The sequence below is a fragment of the Gobio gobio genome, assembly GCF_949357685.1.
Source record: "Gobio gobio genome assembly, chromosome: 14".
Lineage (NCBI taxonomy): Eukaryota > Metazoa > Chordata > Actinopteri > Cypriniformes > Gobionidae > Gobio > Gobio gobio.
The window spans coordinates 3,162,069-3,182,500 of NC_137107.1; the positions used below are offsets into that span (position 1 = coordinate 3,162,069).

A 20,432-nucleotide genomic window follows, 5' to 3' on the forward strand; every position below is an offset into this window, starting at 1 on the left:
CTTTCTAATTTCCCCCTTTTGCAGCTTAACTACATAAACGCATACAGTCAAAGCAAAAATCAAACAGCAGATATAATGTTTTCTAGTGTGTGCAGGACACTATAGTTAATATATATAAAGTGAGTATAACAACATTTAATATTACTGTGAAACAACTGTGAAATATTATACCCAAAAATTCTTTAAACAGTGGACTACCAGTAAAATGTATCAAAAATTGGGACCAACATTTATTCTGACACTTTGACCTGACCATGTTTTGCAGAAGTATTTTTTCTTTAATTGCTAATGCGACCTTTGACACCACAGACTGAACAAAATGAAGCATTGCTTGGTCATTGGTTGACCTAAATTGGTATTATCTAATTGTGTACTTACATTTACCTAACTGGTTGATTGTGATCCATTACATCCCTTTCTATCGAAAGTTATCGGACATTATCAAGATTAATTTGTTATGACACAGTTTAACTCTGAGTTCTTATATTTTATTACCATTTTCTAAACTACCGTGATAATGTGAGACATGTTGAAGGTGTCTGAATAGATTTTTTGTTTGACTGTAGCTAACAGTTCAAATACATCATACACTCAATCTTCAAAACAACAAACAGATGTGTTGCAGTAGCATGCATATGCAAGGTATAATGGTGTGTGCATACCAAACGCAAATGTAATTATTTGCGAGAGTAGATTGCATATAAAGTCAATGCAAAGACATGAATTCGCACTGGGGCGAAGCAAATGACGTGAAGATGGTGACACATTTGCCACAAACGCAAACTTCTGCACGAGTTGAAAAATGTCAACTCAAGTGGATAATCCGCATGGGAGCGTTTTTGCGCAAGCCAATCAGTGTAGAGCTTATTGAGACGTCTGGTTTGACAGGTTATCAAACTGGACACCCATTATCCTCAAGTAGTTCTGGAAGTGGCTGTCATCCAGGCGCAGTTCCTGGAGAAGACGGTGAAATAACAATAATAAAAAGAAACAGACAAATAATTGAACAAATCAATGAGTAAATGAAGAAAGGAATCAACCACCTTACACCTGCCTCAAACTGTCCAGTTTACCAGAGTTGTAACTGACTAGGCTATGAAACAAAAAAGTAACAGATCATCAGAAAAACAGAATATAAAAATATAATAAAATATATAATATAAAGGTCAGATCAGAAATCACCTCATGAAAGAATATAAAGTAATAATAATTGGCCCCTTCCTTTAAACGTATAGAATTAAACGTAATGCCAACAGTGTGGTAAAGACGATTACCTTACACATTCCTTCCCTAAGCACAATATTTTCTGTACTAGTACCGAAGACAGTTAACGGGGTCTGGGTCAATAGAAACACCATAAATATCACTAAAAGATTTAAAGATATCTTTCCAAAACCTCTCCAGTCTTGGCCATGACCAGAACATATCGGCTGTTGTGGCTGGTGAGTGTAGGTATCTTTTGCATGCAGGACTAATTTTAAATTGGTGAAATGTAGCCTATAGTTGGGTCATCTATAGCAGTTCCGTGACCATGGAGAGCGATGGTTCGTTTCTCACTGCATTTTTCATCTATAAAGGTTAAAGAAAAAAATGAGCCGGGGTGCCCCTCACAAAAATGTGGGGAAATTTTGTGAGAGCCCTATATCCAAAATGGCTGCCGTCAGCCAAGCTGGAAATGAACTTTTTAATGGTTTTGCCCACAATGCTGCATAATACATGCAAAGTTTCTTAGACTATGGGTTTGTGTCTGTTTATTCTGTTGAATGTGATCTGTCTGTAGTAGCTCTTTATTCTCCATCAACTGATCCAGAGAATGTCAGACTATCATCTGCAACCTGTAAAAACACAAATTATCAACAAACTATTTGCACAATTATTCAGAGATAATGAAATAACCCTGGAATGTACAATTTTTTAAATGTCTTTTTAACCATTCATATTTTGATTTTGCATCTAAACCACCATGAATGATGACCCTTGACACTTATCCATAATCCTGTATGACTGCCCTCCTTCTGTCACTGGGCCAGTTTTATTTGACAACGAAAGTAGTAATAAATATTTACCATTATCTTCTATTGCATTCTATTCTTCTTCTATTCTCATTCAAAACACAATTTCTGGTATAAAAAGACAATGACTATGTTTATAGGTGCAAGTAAGTCTTTACTCTGATTACTGAAAATAATCACATTATTATAAATTTTAGTTTTTATAACTAAGTACAAAAACATGACACTTTTTAATCAAAATTATTTTATGTATAGTATACGATTTAATAATATATAATAAAGTTTTGTTTCAAAATGGATAAGGAAAACATAGTGCCTTGAAAATCTCTGCAGTTCATCAAAAAATAAAAATGGGACGTCTGTCAAATGAAGGAAGGCAGTTGGAGTTTTCGATACTGACAAAAAGAAAGGTAAAATAAACAACATCTTCTGTGTCTGAATAAATAAAATTATCACTAAAAGAAATCACTGAGGCAATGCAGCTGAATAATTTATTCATGCTGCAATGCATGCTGGGAGATATTGATGAGTTTTGATTGGTGGCCCATCATACACTGAAATTTTATCATCACCATTGTTGAGATGCATATGTTGATTCTTGATGTCTGTTCAAACATTTTGATTTTAAAACTCTTCAGATTATCACAACACTGGTGGATCTCATGCTGTAGAATCATAAGGCTACTATAAATAATGTAAAATTCCTGACCCATACAATCAAATATAAGACTCTATATCAGATCAGTCAATCAGGCCACTACATGATATCATCTGATTCATTTTCTCTCAGATTTTCTTACCATAGCCAATGTGTCTTACAAAAGAGTAAACATAATGTTAAAAAGTCAAGGGTCAAAAGCCCATCTAAAGCAAACACTGATCACCATCGTGGTAGCTTCAAATGAAACAATACATTATCAACATCTAAACCTGTTAATTCTCCAAAATAACTTCTGCAGACATTACAGAAATGAATGTAATCTGGTTCATAATAAATTAAGATGGTAATGCTGTTTGTGGAGTTTAGTCCTCCTCTGCTGAGATTTTGAGATATTTAATGTCTTATTTTATCTTCAGTTGATTTTATCTGTGGCTGCATTAGTTCTTGTGTTTCTGTTTGTCTCTACTCTTTGTTTCTGTTCTTGTTGTTTCTCTCAATTGACATTCCCGCATTTCTCTGTGTTTCTCACCTCTTCGATCTCGAAATCAGAACAATTTAGAAACAAAATCAGATTTATAGACTCGACCAGGGACTCGACCAGGGCCAAAGGAACAGGCAGGTTCATTATGGCGAATAGTGTCCTCGTCCAGGCCCATCAGAAAAAACGCGTTAAGTGGTGCACTTGGCCAGTTCACCAAATAAGACAGCTCAGCAAATTCCTCCACATACCTCTCCAGAGGGCGACCTTCCTGCCTAAGCCCCCACAGGCGATCCACCGCTGATGTGTCTTCTAGGGAAGACACGGGAGAACACGGGGTCAGGAAGATACCCATCTCTTTGTGGAATTCCTTCAGTTGGGTCCGTTCTTCTGTCACGGTGTGTAGTGCAGCAGGGAAGAGAAGATACGGAGCTTCCACAAAAGATAAGTTTATTCACAGGATGAACACTAAACACCAAACACATGTAAGCATAGCAATAGAACGGACAAGGAGTGTTGGGAGTGAGTCCAATATAAAGGGAGTGCAGATGACGAAGACCCGGTGCAGGGAATCCAGGGAGAGCGGGATAGATAATGAAGGAGTGAATTCAGGTGTGAGACATCATGGGAAATGGAGTCCGGGACAGACGTGGATTGTAACACCTATCATATAATAAAATATAATTGATTGTTACTACTGTAAATCTATATTAAATTATTATGGGATATCCTTAAATGCTTTCAGAATCTTTACTTTTTTAAATGATTTTGTTTCTACATTTGTCAGATATATTTCTATATTAACATATTTTAATGACAGCATATTTATTGATCAAAAATGAATTATTTTATTCATCAAAATAAACAGAAAATAGTTCAAACTTTTAAAATTAAGTAATAACTTATTTTTTAATAATGTGTGGGGTAAAAAGCCCCCCTCGATACCCCATACATTTTTAAGATTTTTAAATGAAATAAACCAATTTTATGATTTATTTTCACACAAAATCCATTGCTCCATAAATGTACAATACAAACATATATATTTTTCTGTATATCATACATTATAGAAGTAGTGAAAAGCAAATTTTTCTTAAGGTGTGCCTTTAGCCCCGTTGTACCCTACCTATTATTAGTTATTGCATGGTCCACAGCAACCCTGTACTCTACCAAATATTTAAACATTCCAAGCAAATCAGTATTTTGTCCATCATTTTTACATTTGGGATTTTAAAATGGCCAACTTTGCCTGTCCCGCTAAAAAGTTGCCAAGTGTACACTGTGCCTTCCGTTCTTTCTTACATTTCACACCCAAAATGCACATATTTTTGTAAACATCAAGCCAAGCTTAGTAAATATTTTATCCAACAAATCAAACAAAGGAGTTAATCTAAAACAATCACAAAATAAGTGAAAAACAGTATCAAGAATATCACAAAAAGGACATGTAGATAGAACCATTCCATTGAATTTTGACACATAACTATTTGTTGCCACAGCACAATAGAGTACTCTCCACTGGAGATCGCCAGACCTCTTAGGAATAGGGGGCTTATACAAACACCTCCATGATGGAGTTATTTCTGAAGAAACTGTTAAATACTCTCCCCATTTGGAATCAATACGTTTTTTCAATTGAATGTAAAACAAGGATTTCACACACATACAATATAACATCTTTTTATCAACATTGTGAAACATTACATCTTCAAACCCTTTCAATAAAGTATTATTTAGATCTTTATCCAAATCAGAAATTATGTTAACTCTAACATCCGGAAATGACAAAAACATTTCACTATTACCAATAAAATTGTTTACATAAGTCAAGATAGTTTGAGGAAAATATTTGTTTAAGATCCTCAATTAACCTTTCAACATATCTCTCTGATCTGAACCCAACTTTATCAGCTATTGATTTAGCCACATATCACTGACCTTTTGCCAAACCAATTAGGTCTTTTACAGTAACTATTTCTGTATTTAAGTAATTTGTGTGAACAATCATTCTTTACTCTGCACACATGAGTATGTGACATTAACTTACCCCTCACAGCACACACCAACTAAAGAGTAAAATGTGATTTGAAGTGTCGGTTTTCCCTAGACACAAGCAAACATCTACACTCTCGTTTACATGCAATTTTCATCATTCTAAATATTTTTTAAGAAGTGTGGTCATTTTTACCACCATTATTCACATAACCCAATGCACAGCACAAATGATGCACTCACATAAAGTAGGTGTGTCACTGGCCACTGTTTTAATGTACTTAAGTCAAATGAAAATCACATTTCGATGGACGTATTGGATGGTTATTCGGCTCTGTGATGAACATCAATATGTGATAGCAATGCCACAGGTTTACACTACACTGCCATTGTGTTCTTCACACTGTGTCTGGATGAAGATAAGCAGCAGATACTGGTGGCAGCGATTCAGACGTCATATCCTTGTACGTACGAGCACATGTGCACTTTGGTCAGAGTGGAATAGCTTAAAGGATATAGTTCACCCTAAAAATGAAAAGTAAGATTTTAAAATAAATGTCATATGGATGAGCGTGAGCAGGACATTTCTTTAGATTTCTAATTTTGTTGTCTGGAAAGGAAAGAAGGGCATGTGGCATTAGAACAACACAAGGGCCAGTGTTTCCCCTAGAATTTTTTCCAGCAGCGGTGCTGTTACGTGCCGGAGGTTGTTACCAAGCCGCTCGTTGGGGGGTCCGGGGGCATGCACCTCCGGAATAATAAAAAAAAAACCTTAAACCATGACTTCTGGCAAGTTTTGTGGATAGAAATAGACATTTTGAACATTAAAATCCAAATTAAGCTTTTCATTAGTTTAAAAGGTGACTAGCTTATAGCCTATTTTACTTCAATAACCTGCAGGGACCTGCAGAAAGTTCCTAAGGGGCAAGGGCTCAAATGTAAGAAAGGGGCAAAAAAAAGTGTTTGGATACTATTTTATGTTTTTGCAAAAAGTCTCATGCTTATCAAGCTTGCATTTATTTAATCAAAAATACCGGAAAAAAACAGTAGCCTAATATTGTGAAATATTATTACATGATGTTTTTTTTTACCTTAAGTTTTTATTAATCAAATATATATATATTGTTGTTTTGATTCACATTATGGCTCAATCGTCACCAAGTTTATTAGTTGCTGCCCCTTTAAGACGCAGATCTAAAATCATTCTCCGTTTTACGCCCATTTAAGCTAAACTGTGTTTAAGTGAATACTCTCCAAGCCTGTCATTTTGAGATATAGGCTATTTTGTTGTGTATTTGATGGTTTAGTCGCGCACACGAAGCATATGTGCAAGTCGGTCCGTTTCGCAGCTTGCGTACACACACACACACACACACACCCGCCTTGAACTTGGAAACAGCGTCTTATTGTGGAAAGCGCGGATTATTGTGCTTTTCATTTAATCAAACACGTTCTGCAATTTAGCCAAAGTGGAGAGTGCATTTGACAACAATCACGGATTGTGCTGAATCTGACGTTAAATGCATGTTTGGGGAGAAATGACAGCGCGCGCTGTGAAGGGAAGGAAGTTGTGCTAGACGATGCGCGAGCATAGTTTATAATAGTTTTACCTCATATCTTCTTTTTTTAATCCTTGGAAGCGAAAATAAGATTAATATCACAGCCCTGTGATATTGTGAAAGTGTAAGCAGACTACATTTTTGTTTAGTTCTCTGGCCATCGTCAATCTCTCTCTCTTCTTTACAGTGTGTAAGTGAATGTCGTGATATTACTGATCATGTGAAGATTTTGCAGTGGCACTGAAAATCCAGCGGCGGCGCTGCGCCGCTGTGAATACATTGTAGGGGAAACACTGAGGGCGAGTAAATTATGACTTAATTTTAATTTTTGCGTGAACTATCTGTTAAGGTGTTTACATGCCTGTTTGTTGCAATTAAAATCAACATATTTTAATAAAATTCTTATTACTATAATAATGAGCTTAATCAAATCAATTTGATTGAAGTATTGTGTTTACAAGACTAAATCTCATTACAATCGCATTATGAGAGTACATGTAAACGTAGTCAGTGATACAAGCTAAATATAGTATTGTTTTGAAATGAAAAGAAAAGAAAAGAAACATTAATTAACTTAATTCTTCCTGTAAATGGAATAAAATTCTTATTAAACATATTTAAAGTATGAAAATATTACCACTAAAGTTATCTAAGGAGAAGAAACTATATTAACTTTCAATTCAAATAAAATTTTTGTAATCATCACTACTCACTTCAGCATCTCCAGTTTATAATGTGGATCATCCTTCAGGTCAGAGAGCAGCTTCACTCCTGGGTCTCCTAGTTTATTTCCATACAGACGAGTTCTCTCAGGTGTGAGGGGTTTGATCTCAGAGCTGAAGCCAGAGCAGCACAACCTTCATCTGTGACACCACAATAACATAACCTGTAGAGAACAATGACTCTTCAGTCTCTCGGTTCAGGATCTACAGCTCAGATAAGCAGGAACTTCACAATCGGTCCAGTCTACGGTTTAGACCTACTTCTACATGCTGCTTGAGAAGATTGTTTTAAAATATCATACAAATATAATATAGTATCTAAAATTGTATCAGACACTTTGTAAAGAACGTAATGAACATGAAAACAACATCTCTAGTAATCTGTCAGGACATATTTTTAGTTGTGTTTATCGTGTTTTATTGTGTATTATTAATTAATCACAGTAGGAGAACAATGAGAATGTGGAGAGTTTTACACAATCTTACAAAAGTTTCTCCAGTTTACAGTGATGATCCTTCAGTCCATCTGAGAGCAGCTTCACTCCTAAGTCTCCTAGTTTATTTCCATACAGACCTAGTTCTCTCAGGTGTGAGGGGTTTGATCTCAGAGCTGAAGCCAGAGCAGCACAACCTTCATCTGTAACACCACAATAACTCAACCTGTAGAGAACAATGCCACTCTTCAGTCTCTCAGTTCAGGATCTACAGCTCAGCTAAGCAGGAACTTCACAATCAGAAAGAGAGACTTAATCAAAGGCATGATTATTGTCACCAGTATTATATTCCATGTACACTAATGATTGTTTTGCACAGTGAATCAGTTTTAAAGTTTGCAAATGACACTACAATAATTGGTTTGATAACAGACAGTAAGGAATCTGACTCTAGAAAAGAGGCATCAACATTGATTGAATGGCGTTACACTCACAATTTTAAATTAAGAATTCAACAACAAAGGAAATGGTGTCTGATTTTCAGCATTTATTTTGAGAAAATATTCTGTTATACCATTAAAGGGGCTATATGCAACTTTTCCCCCAAAATAAACGTAACAATAGCCTTTTTATTTTACCATTTATGACTCAAACATCTCCTGATGAGCATACTGACACCTTGTCTGCTCACAGTGGGTGCACCTATAAGCCTGTATCCTATTTTTCCTATTTTCTGGCGGGTCGTCTTTTCCCGTGCTGTCTGCGGATGTGACGTCACCACCGCTGCGAGAGCGAGCAGAAAATGAGAGCAGTTCTGTTTTTTGGCCACAGGTGTCAGTCGCGAGTTTAAATTTCAGAAAAACGCATATAGCCCTTTTAACTATTAATGATGAGGTCATTGAAAATGTTTATAGTTTCATGTTTCTTGTAGCAACAATTTGTGCATTGTTGAAGTCGTTTTTGTCTCAATATTATAATTGTGGATGAGCTCACCAAAAAATCCAGACAACCAGGTTGTTATGGAAATAAATAGATAAATTAAATTAACAGAGGGTCAAACTCCCGTCCGAACACCACTGGCCATAAACTCACTGGCAAGTGACAATTGGCTGAAACCAGAGCCAATGGTGAAAGTGTTTGCGTCTTAAGACCCTGCCCTATTTTGGAGGTTCTGCCCACTTTTGGAGTCCACACCTCATTTTGGAGATGTCCGGATTGCAGTTATACCTACTTGTGCATCTCAATCAAACGTTACCTATAGCAACTCAAAATCAGCATGTCACAAACAGTATATGGTCATAAATCACAAGCAACAGCCAATAAGGAGCCAATGACACTGCCACAAACCTGTGTCATAGTGTTTGAAGTGCCAATTTTGAAAGTTCAAATGGATGATATGGCGTATCGGTACGATATATAATATTTATATTGTGGAATAAGTATATTTTCCTCTCATGGTGTAATCGTACGACTTCTGAAGACTTGGAATAAAAATGCACAAAATAATGGACTAGAGTTATGACCAGTTTATGGTGCGTTTTCATGTTATGGTGAGCAGCTGTCACATGGGAGAAAAAATAAAAACTAAATGATTAAGTGATGATTAAATGGTGACTGAATGTTATTTATTTTTTAGCATTTGCTGTCTGGTGAGGGTTACAGACTGCTGTTCTGTTAACCCCTAGAGGTCGACGGTGCGACCAACTAATTTTTTTTTCTAATCATTGCGAAAGAGACTCAAAATACTTTGGTCATTCAGGCAAGCAGGGCTGGACAATTATCGCTAAAATTCGGCCCTGGACAAACCCGGCCCATCCGGCCCATGAGTTCCCTTGTGAATGTTTTTGCTGGGGTTAGGGCCTTAAATTCGAGTAAATAAATAAAACTAGGACAGGGACAAATAATGCTGGATATTATTGAATTTACTGCAAATGCAGTTAACAAATTTAATATTGCACTTTTGTCACACAGAAATGCACTTGACATTAAAGAACAGATTTTGAGCTAGGATGCATTAATGTAAATGTACTGCTTTTGAATTTTGTCATCATTTACTCACCCTCAAGTTGTTCCAAACATGTTTGACTTACTCTCTTCTGTGAAACACAAAAGAAGATATTTTAAAGAATGTTGGCAACGAAACCATTTTGGTTAGGCTACCATTGAATATTGTATGGGCAAAAATTAAGGTGAGTAAATGATCACATTTGATGTTGGACTACCCCTTTAAAAACAAGAATATTTTAGAGTTAACACCTAATTTATTTAAGACACTGATATCTATCTTTCATGAGGCTCTCATTGAAATAACATTTAATTAAATTTCATTAGAACTATTAAAAAGTTCATTAAACATTTTAAGAGAAAAAATCTTTGTCCTTAATTAATGGGATCCAGGCTTTAAAGCTGTTTTGTTGAATTATCCTTTAACTACCCTAATTCAATTTTATTTATAGTTTAACTGCAGTTTCATTTAACTGTAAGATCATGGTAGTCACAGGTAAAACCATGCTCTTCATTACCATGGGTATATGGTTTCTAAAATAAATAAACAATAAAGAAAACTATTGAATTTGTAATAAAAATATATTGTAAGGGAATATATAAGATGAAGGGAACACTTTTTTAAAAAATGAAGGAATTTTTCAATGGGGTCAGCTGGACCCTAAGGACCAATTAAGGGTTAAACACACCTGAACAAACTAATCAAGCTTTTCACTAGAAACCTCCCAAAATTATTAATTTAGTGAAAATACATGTAATAAATGTCATGACTGTATTTTATCTCTTAAATTGTTGTCTTGTTTGAGCTTGTTCATTTGTCTTGTTTACAATCTGTGCTAGGTACATTTTTACTTTGCAGAGTTTTGTGATAGTAAAATATTTAAATTCAAATCAATATTTTGTATGCAATTAGTTCCTTATGTTGCAAATAGATGTATGAAAAGCAGGATAATATACATTAGAATGGTTCTCATCACAAAAAAAATGTTACAAGGTGATCAGGACCCTGGCTTGAAACAGAGGTTTCTTGTAACGCCCTGAATGCACAGCTAGCCGTGGTTTATCCATTACATATAAGTATTAGTAATAAAAACTGTCAAACACTTTGGAAATAATCTAATGAAGACTAAACAACAAAATTATCAATTGACCATAAGATAAAAATGGAGACACATTTATACAATCTTACCACAGTTTCTCCAGTTTACAGTGAGGATCCTTCAGTCCATCAGAGAGCAGCTTCACTCCTAAGTCTCCTAGTTTATTTCCATACAGATTCAGTTTTCTCAGTTGTGAGGGGTTTGATCTCAGAGCTGATGCCAGAGCAGCACAACCTTCATCTGTAACACCACAATCACCCAACCTGTAGAGAACAATGCCACTTTTCAGTCTCTCAGTTCAGGATGTTGTGTTAATTGTTTTTTGTATATCATTCATTAATCCCAGTAGGAGGAGAATGCGAATGTGGAAAGTTTGACACAATTTTACCACAGTATCTCCAGTTTACAGTGAGGATCCTTCAGTCCAGAAGAGAGCAGGGGGTGTGTACTTTTATTTACTTTTGTTTTATACAAAATATTCAATCAACTATCACAAACTATGCATCATTTGAAAGCTAAAACACTCAAGATTCATGTTCTGAACTTGTTTTTGCAATAAATACACCAGAGAGGAAAGGGTTAAATGAAACGCTAAAGGACCGTCCATGTAAACATTAGCAAAATATCAGCGTTACTCATCTTTCATCTCCTGTCGTTCAGATCAGATCGGACGAATCCAATAAACACCCGCATACATCTCTGTGTAAGAGTCCATTCTTCAAAATGCATCCCACTTTTTAATCCAAAACAACGAAAAAATAGGGAAAAAACTAAAAATCCTCCGTTGTTTGCAAGAGAGTTTTGAGTTAGCGTGATCAATCATGTCCATTTTCAATGAAATATCGATTCTATTCCGTGTCTGGCAAACTCCCCCTGCTAGAATAGTTTCTCCCACGTATTTTAAACCCTCCCCCGTCTCTCTCCTTCAATCAGAGTCTCTTCTGGGATGCATCATATAGAGGAAGTGCCTTACAGGCTTGGTGAGCTGTCAATCATTGCGCCCATGGTTTTCGTTGGATAAAGGCACTCGGTGCCCAGCCAATGCCTTTCCAACAAAGGTTTGATTGATGGACTTAGTAACCAATCAAAAGGCATTATCTTGCGCAGTTTGCGTAAGTAGGCTTTGGTGAATACTGTTTGTGCGCTGGCTGCGCGTTCTCCATGGCGCAACTGCAGTGGAGCGCGCAGTCTCTCACTGACGCTTCCCATCAGCTAAATGAGTTTTTTACACTTTGTAATCTCTGTAAATAGTTGCTTTAGTTTTTCAGTAACTGTTTATCCATTATAATTAGTAGTATATTGCAGTTTATTGCAGATTTATTTGAATGAAAAACTACTCTTTACAATAGCAAATGTTCTGAAATAAATGGCCTTTTTGAAATGACGCCTAGACTTTTCTTGACATAAAAGCTCACAGAAGCTACATTACTGAGAGAATCATCCTCATATTTGAATCATGACATGATTAGACATTCAGTTTTATATTTAAGTTATTTTCAGGCTCTTAACATTAAATTATAATATTTTTTTCCCTAAGTGAAAACAAAAAACAAAAAACGTGAGTCACTTACATGTATATTTACATGTATATTACTCTGTTCCCATATTACTTTGAGTTATTATGACTCTTGGGTAGCAATATTTCAAGTGTCTAGTTTAAAATAAGACCAGGTTTATGAATATAGACCATAGGGTTTAAGAGCTGCAGACATTTTCATTTGGGTATATCGTTTTCAAAGAATTCTCAAAAATGGGGCGCTTGTTAAGAGGTTAAATTAACTTAAAGAGTTGTGAGGAAATGAGATGCGTGGGAGAGTGCGTCAGATCCGTGTCATGTTTGTCAGCGGCCGTTCCTAAAGTGACAGGAGCACTGATGATGCCTGTCATTAATGTTCATCAAAGAACAACGGGAACAGAGAAAATTGTAGCTTTAATGATGATTCATCTATATTTCACTTATTATTTATGCAGTTAAGAAATGTGCTTGATAACTATTACATTTCTGTATATGTCTAACAGGGAAGGCCCAGGTAAATATAACATTTATTATAATGGTTTTATGTAAAAATTGTTTTAAGTTCACTTAAATAAAAGTTTGTTTTAAAGCCTATTAAATGTTGAAATTGGCAGCTTTCAGTTATACTGTAATGTAACGTCATTAATGTTTCATAGAGACATCAGTGATACTGGCCTTCATTCATAAAAACATGACAATACAACACATTTAAAATATGCAGCATTTAAATTGTTTCTACATTAATTTAGAGAGTAACTGAAATTATTACAATATCAAAATCTTAAAACTTAAAACATAAAAACTTGATTTATCGTGATTAATTACAGAAAGAAGTCCGATTAATTCGGAGGGGGGGGGGGGGGTATCGATTCCCAACACTAATATATATATAAAGACCCTATTAAATACACAGTTGCTGTTTGCTGTCAGTTTTGATCCCTGTCACATTCAATCCTTCACACAAACACAAACACAAATGCACACACACACACACACACACACACACACACACACACACACACACACACACACACACACACACACACACACACACACACACACACACACACACACACACACACACACACACACACACACACACACACACACACACACACACACACACACAAACAAACAATCCTCCTCAGCTGCTCTCCTGCTCATTGACAGTGATGGGATTATGATAAAGCTTCCCTTTTTGTTGCTTTGCTTAAAAAGCACATCCTGAAATCCTAAATGTGATCATGTTTTATCAGTGTTGTGATTGTTGCCAGTGTGACTTACTGAACTGATCTGGATTCTTTAACCACAGGCAGCAGCTTCTGAAGAACTTCATCTGCTGTATTTTTCGCTCCAATAAACTGCTTTAGATCAAAAACATCCATCTTCTGCTCTGATGTCAGCAACACATAAACCAGAGCTGACCACTGTGAAGAGGAGAGTTTGGTTCCACCTAATTTTCCAGATTTCAGATAATGCTGGATCTCCTTCATCAGTGAATCATCACCCAGTTCATTCAGACAGTGGAACAGATTTATGGATCTCTCTGGAGAGCGATTCTCCCTGATCTTCTGTTTGATGTACTGAACTGTTTTCTCTTTGTTGTAGGAGCAGCTTCCTGTGTGTGTCAGTAGTTCTCGTAAGAGAGTCTGATTGGACTCCAATGAGAGACCCAGAAGGAAACGCAGGAAAAGGTCCAGATGTCCATTCTTACTCTGTAAAGCCTCATCCACAGCTCTCTGATGCAGATCAGATAATGACACATATTTCTTTAAGTTTAAAACCTTAGAAAACGGACTTGGTTCGGTGATTTGTTCAAAAACATTTCTGTTCTCGTTTGTGAAGTATATGTGTGCATATAGAGCTGCTAGATGTTCCTGGATGCTCAGATGAACAAAGCAGAAGACTTTCCCCTGATACAAGCCCAACTCCTCTCTGAAGATCTGAGTGCACAATCCTGAGTACACTGATGCTTCTGTCACATCAATGCCACACTCTCTCAGGTCTTCCTCGTAGAAGATCAGGTTGCCTTTCACAAGCTGCTGGAAAGCCAGTTTCCCCAGTTTGAGAATCATGTCTTCATCTTTCACTTTCTTCTCATAGTCCTTCTCATGTTTGATGTTGGTCTGAATGATCAGGAAGTGTGTGTACATTTGAGTGAGAGTCTTGGGAATCTCTCCTCTCTCTGTTTCACTCAACATCTTCTCTAGAACAGTAGCTGAGATCCAGCAGAACACTGGTATGTGGCACATGATGTGGAGGCTCCTTGATGACTTCAGGTGTCTGATGATTGTATTGGCCAGACTCTGATCACTGATTCTCTTCCTGAAGTATTCCTCTTTCTGTGGGTCATTGAAGCCTCGTACCTCTGTTACTCGATGGACACACTCAGAAGGGATGAGATCAGCTGCTGCGGGTCTGGAGGTGATCCAGATGAGAGCAGAGGGAAGCAGATTCCCTGCAATGAGGTTCATCAGCAGCACGTCCACTGAGGCTGATTCAGTCACATCACACAACCTCACATCGCTCTGAAAATCCAGAGACAGACGACACTCATCCAGACCATCAAAGATGAACGACACTTTATACTTATCACTGGATATTTCCATTTCTTTTGTTTCGGGGAAAAAGACATGAAGAAGATCTGAAAGACTGAGTGTTTTGTCCTTAATCAAGTTGAGCTCTCTGAAAGGAAGTGGAAATATGAGCTGGACGTCCTGATTCTCTTTCCCTTCAGCCCAGTCCACAATGAACTTCTGCACAGAGACTGTTTTTCCAATGCCAGCGACTCCCTTTGTCAGTACAGTTCTGATGGGTTTGTCTTGTCCAGGTAGTGGTCTAAAGATGTCATTGCATTTGATTGGTGTGTCCACCGTTGTTGCCCTCCTGGATTGTGTCTCAATCTGTCTCACCTCATGCTCATTATTGATCTCTCCACTTTCACTCTCTGTGATGTAGAGCTCTGTGTAGATCTCATTCAGGAGTGTTGGGTTTCCCTGCTTTGATATTCCTTCATACAGACACTGAAACTTCTTCAGCAGATTTGATTTGAATCTGCTTTGTATCAGTTGAGAGTCATGACTGAAAGATTAAAATAACAGATTACAACATGAATTAAAAATGTGAAAGTGATAGTAAAATAAAAAACACTGTATTATACTAAAAGTGAATGCTATTGTGACTACAGTGAGTTGGTATATGTGGTACAAAGCATGAATGTAAACAAATAATTGGGGTTTGAGGGATGAAATGAAAAGGCATTTCTAACTGTCTATCTGAAAATAGAGGAAGAAACGACACACATCCATATTCTTTCCAACTGGTGCAGTTTTATTTGTGAAAATAAAGGAAATGGTTAAACAGGGGTTTCATGATTATTATTTGTCTGAAATTAAAATATTATACCTCAGATCAATTGATGTGCGTTTTCCCTTAAATTCTAGTGGTTTGTCCATAGACTGGTCACTCTTCTTGGACACACAGCTGGGCTCCGGTGAGTTTGATTTCTTCACATGGAATCGACTTTAATAAAAGAGAGACAATACAATAGAGATATTAGAATATGGAGATATGGAGAATATGAAAATCTATTAATACATCCATCCATGTTGTACCTTAAATTAGTTGATGTGTGTTGTCCTTTAAATTTTAGTGGAGTGTCCATAGACTGGTCACTCTTCATGGACACACAGCTGGGCTCCGGTGAGTTTGATCTCTGACTGTGTAATTGACTTTAAAAAAAAAGTGACAAGAAGAATTCATGTAGTTAAAACGACAATTTTACATTGCACCATGATAATGTCATCCATCCATCCACCCAACCACCCACAAACCCATCCATCCATCCATTATGTTGTACCTCAGATCAGTTGATGTGCCTATTCCCTTAAATACTACTCTGTCCATAGACTGATCACTCTTCTTGGACACACCGCTGGGCTCTGGTGAGTTTGATCTCTGACTGTGTAACTGACTTTAAAAGACATAGTGACAAGAATTCATGTAGTTAAATTGACAAATGATGTTTTATTAACAAGGTTCGGGAGGAGCACGTTCAGATAATTGACACAAGCGGAGAGCTAATCTACAATAGAGGTATATATACGCGGCAGTCTTGCCTCCGTTTGTTGACAGTTTATCACTATTCCTCCACCACCTCTTCTCCACACTTTTAGTTCTAACCACTTACATACACGAGGGGTACTCTGGGTTCGGGCCAAATTCCAAGCTTGAAGCCCCCCCCCCGGACAGCACACCAAATACGCATTTAAATTGACTCTCTATAAATTATATGTAAGTGTGAACTCGTGAATTTTACATTGCACCATGATAATGTCAATCCATCCATCGTGTTGTACCTCAGATGATTTGATGTGTGTTTTCCCTTAAACTTTAGTGGTGTGTCCATAGACTGGTCACTCTTCATGGACACACAGCTGGGCTCCGGTGAGTTTGATCTCTGACTGTGTAACTGACTTTAAAAGAAATTGTGACAAGAAGAATTAATGTAGTTAACTTGACAATTTTACATTGCACCATGATAATGTCATCCATCCACCCAACCCCCACCCATCATCCATTCATCCATACATTCATCATGTTGTACTACAAATCAGTTGATGTGCCTTTTTCCTTAAATTTTAGTGGTGTGTCCATAGACTGGTCACTCTTCATGGACTCACAGCTGGGCTGTTGAGGGAGACATTATGCTTATATCACTACATTACATAAGCACTAATCTAGCTTATATTAGGGGCATGCAGTCCATATAAGCTGTGAATGTGCTGCATACCCAATCCATTTGGGAGAACGAGTTTGTGGATTCGCTAATTGATTAACACTATAAATGACTAAAAATTCCCATATCATTGGAGGTGTAACATAAAGCTTGCATAATAAAATAATGCTAATACGTATGTAACTGTCTACCTAATAACTAATCTCTCTTGCCTCCCCTGAGCTCCATTGATGCCCTCCATTGCACAAATAAAATATATTGTGTAAATTGGCAGGCAAAATTTGCATAGCTGGCTATGCCCCTGACATACGGGTATAAAAGTGGCATTGCTCATTCAGCTTGGTTCTTTGGAGTTGAATGCCTGTATCTCATCACATTGGTGTGTCGTCGCACATTCATCCTTTGGACAGACCTTGCTTTTCTATGGACAGGAGCTCCTATAGAACAAGTGTCTAGACGTATTGTTGAGACATTACGGGAGGAGGTTCTGACCTTTTGATTCAGGGCAAGCATGTGTTGGTCTAGATGTACAACACAGTGAACATGGTTTACATCAACCACCAGGGTGGTATTCGCTCTTGTCGCATGTCACAACTCGCCCACCATTTCTTCCACTAGACTGAAATCTCTGTGGGCCACTCACAGCCTGGGTGTCCTCAATCATTCAGTGAACTTGCTCTCATGACAGGTTACACTTTAGGGAGAGTGGAGACTCCATCCCCAGATGGTCCAGCTGATTTCAAGTCAATTCAGCCAGGTGCAGGTAGACCTCCCAAGAATCCTCCCATTGCTCTTTGTGTATTCCCAAGACCCCCCTCAGCATGGACGCACTGGCACACCGCTTGCCCAGGGGCCTGCCCAGGTATGCATATCCCCCAGTGAGCCTAATTGCACACACATTGTTCAAAGTCAGGGAGGACACAGGTACATGTTTTGATGGTTGCACCTTATTGGTCCAACCAGACCTGGTTCTCGGCGGTCATGCTGTTAGCAGTAGCAACTCCATGATGAATCCCCCTGAGGAAAGACCTTCTTTCTCCTCTGGAACCTCCACAAGTGGTCCCTGGACAGGATGAGGAGGAATTCAGAGGGTTATCAATAGCAGTGATAGGTACCATTACTCAAGCCAGAGCCCCCTCAACAAGATGGCTGTATGCTTTGAAGTGGCGCTTTTTTTTGTTGCTTGGTGTTCTTCCCGTAAGTGCTGTCTTTCCTCCAAGAGGGTCTGGATAGACACCCATCTGCTTCCACCTTGAAGGTAACACAGTGGATAGTGAATCAATTTGACCCTTTACAGTCAGTCGAGCTTAGTGCCCTCTCTATGAAGATGGCCCCCCTGACTGCGCTCACTTTGGTCAAGAGAGTGGGGGACCTTCAAACGTTCTCTGATGATGTTACGTTCCTAGAGTTTGGGTCAGCAGATTCTCAAGTGGTCCTGAAACCCCAGCCCGGCCTTTCAGGGATCAAGTGGTAACCTTGTAAGCATTGCCTCCCAATGAGTGAGACCCTACCCTATATCTGTTGTCTCCTGTTCCCATGTCTGAGGATCACTCTACTAGGGTTAATCTATGCATGCAACCATTTTCATCCAGAGTTCTGGGAACTCAGATGACTGGTAGGGCGTAGTGTAGCCTTAGCACCATTCCCCTCTCCAAGGCGATGGTGAACCTTGGACCACTTATCTCAATCATATTAGCACATTACGGTAGATGAGTTTGGCAGAGGAACTCATTACCAGAACCATTACCTGTGGTATGCCCCTTTCAGGTGAGCCCTCATATTTAGGTTTGTGCTCCATATGTAGTAACTCCATAACTGTGGTCCCATATGTGTATTCTCCACTCTTCAGATTCCCATGCATGAACCCTGTCTTCCCCTGGATGGGGCTTCGCTCCATCACCAGTCACTGTGGTTTGTAGTTTCTTAGGTGTAGCATTCCACAGAGACTTCCCTATGTTGTACTACCTCCGATAAGTCCAAATGATATATTCTACACATACAGACCTTCCCACTGGGTAGGATTTGGCAGTGTTCCCTTTCCTTTTGAGAAGGAGAACACTTCCCATTGTTAACAGCCAGTTGTGCTCAACTGTACATTACTTTAAATTGATTCAGCAGAAAAGACTTTCTACAGCTGAAGTGACCTTCTCCACTGTATGGGTTGAGTGCATTTGTCACTGGCATGTTTGGCTTGCCAGCATCTGCACCACTGAAGCTTGCGAGTTCAATAGCTGTGGCTTTTAGTATGTTCTACACAACGTGACATAACTCTGAACCACCGCTGAGGGGTTGAAACGCAGTCTCCTCAGAACAAGCCTGAACCTCTTTTATACCCGTATGTCTGGGGCATGGCCAGCTATGCAAATTTAGCTCTCTAATTTCACTGGCCTTTCTTGAATATGCCAGAGGTGATTGGGGCTCTTAAGAGCGACCCCTAGTGTCGACACAATGTCTCTTTTAAGATTTTGTTGTACCTGCATCCTGAAGAAAAATCTCCATCTTCGGATGTTTGTGTGTCCTCCATGATTCATTCAGTCTTCATGGAACTGCTTGGGTCTGATGTGTCACACTGACATACAAAAATAATTTAAAATTATTTTTTGTAATTTACTTGAAGGGTTACAGAACTGTAAAACTGACACTTTAAAACATTGTGGAAAACATACCAAATTAATGTAACCAAAACATGACAAACAGTTTAAGTATTTGGGTAACAAAAAATCATCATCCCAAATTTCAACTTCAAGAACAATTGTGTTTTATTTCTTCAGGGTACACTATGTGAGTTTTTTAATTTTTTTATTTACCTTTAAATTGCTAGATTTTATCAATAAACAATAAATAAATAGTAATTTAAGCACATTCTTTCAACTTAAATTCAAAACAACTCACAATTTCATTCATAACCTTTTTAATTCAGCTCAAAATATCGTACATTCGGTGTCTCTGCTGACCTCTTGTGGTAAAATAATAATATAACATGATTGCCTCTAGATGGCCTTATAGCTCTATATGAAGAGGATGAGCTGTTCCACAGGGTCCTAAAGTCAGTTTATCTTCAGGATGCATTCAGATACACATGTAGACATTATACAATAATTTTTTGGTCAAGTTTCAGAAAAGTTTTTTGAATTTTTAGCATTTTTAGGTTATTCTATGTGTACTGAAGCATTCCATTCATTCCTAAGGGGGTCAAATTGACCCGTGAGGGAAGGA

General features: G+C 37.8%; 1 protein-coding gene across 1 annotated transcript; it reads right to left on the reverse strand.

Annotated features, from left to right (window-relative positions):
- Positions 1-7,411: 7,411 nt before the first annotated feature.
- On the reverse strand, positions 7,412-18,199 carry LOC307137830 (protein NLRC3-like; the record flags this gene model as incomplete). The annotated part of the gene is given in 12 exon segments (XM_079835802.1): positions 7,412-7,503; positions 7,506-7,588; positions 7,911-8,084; positions 11,052-11,225; positions 13,763-15,559; positions 15,884-16,000; positions 16,093-16,209; positions 16,338-16,451; positions 16,837-16,953; positions 17,085-17,167; positions 17,986-18,100; positions 18,177-18,199. Coding segments are annotated over 12 exon segments (3,006 nt in total).
- Positions 18,200-20,432: the final 2,233 nt, after the last annotated feature.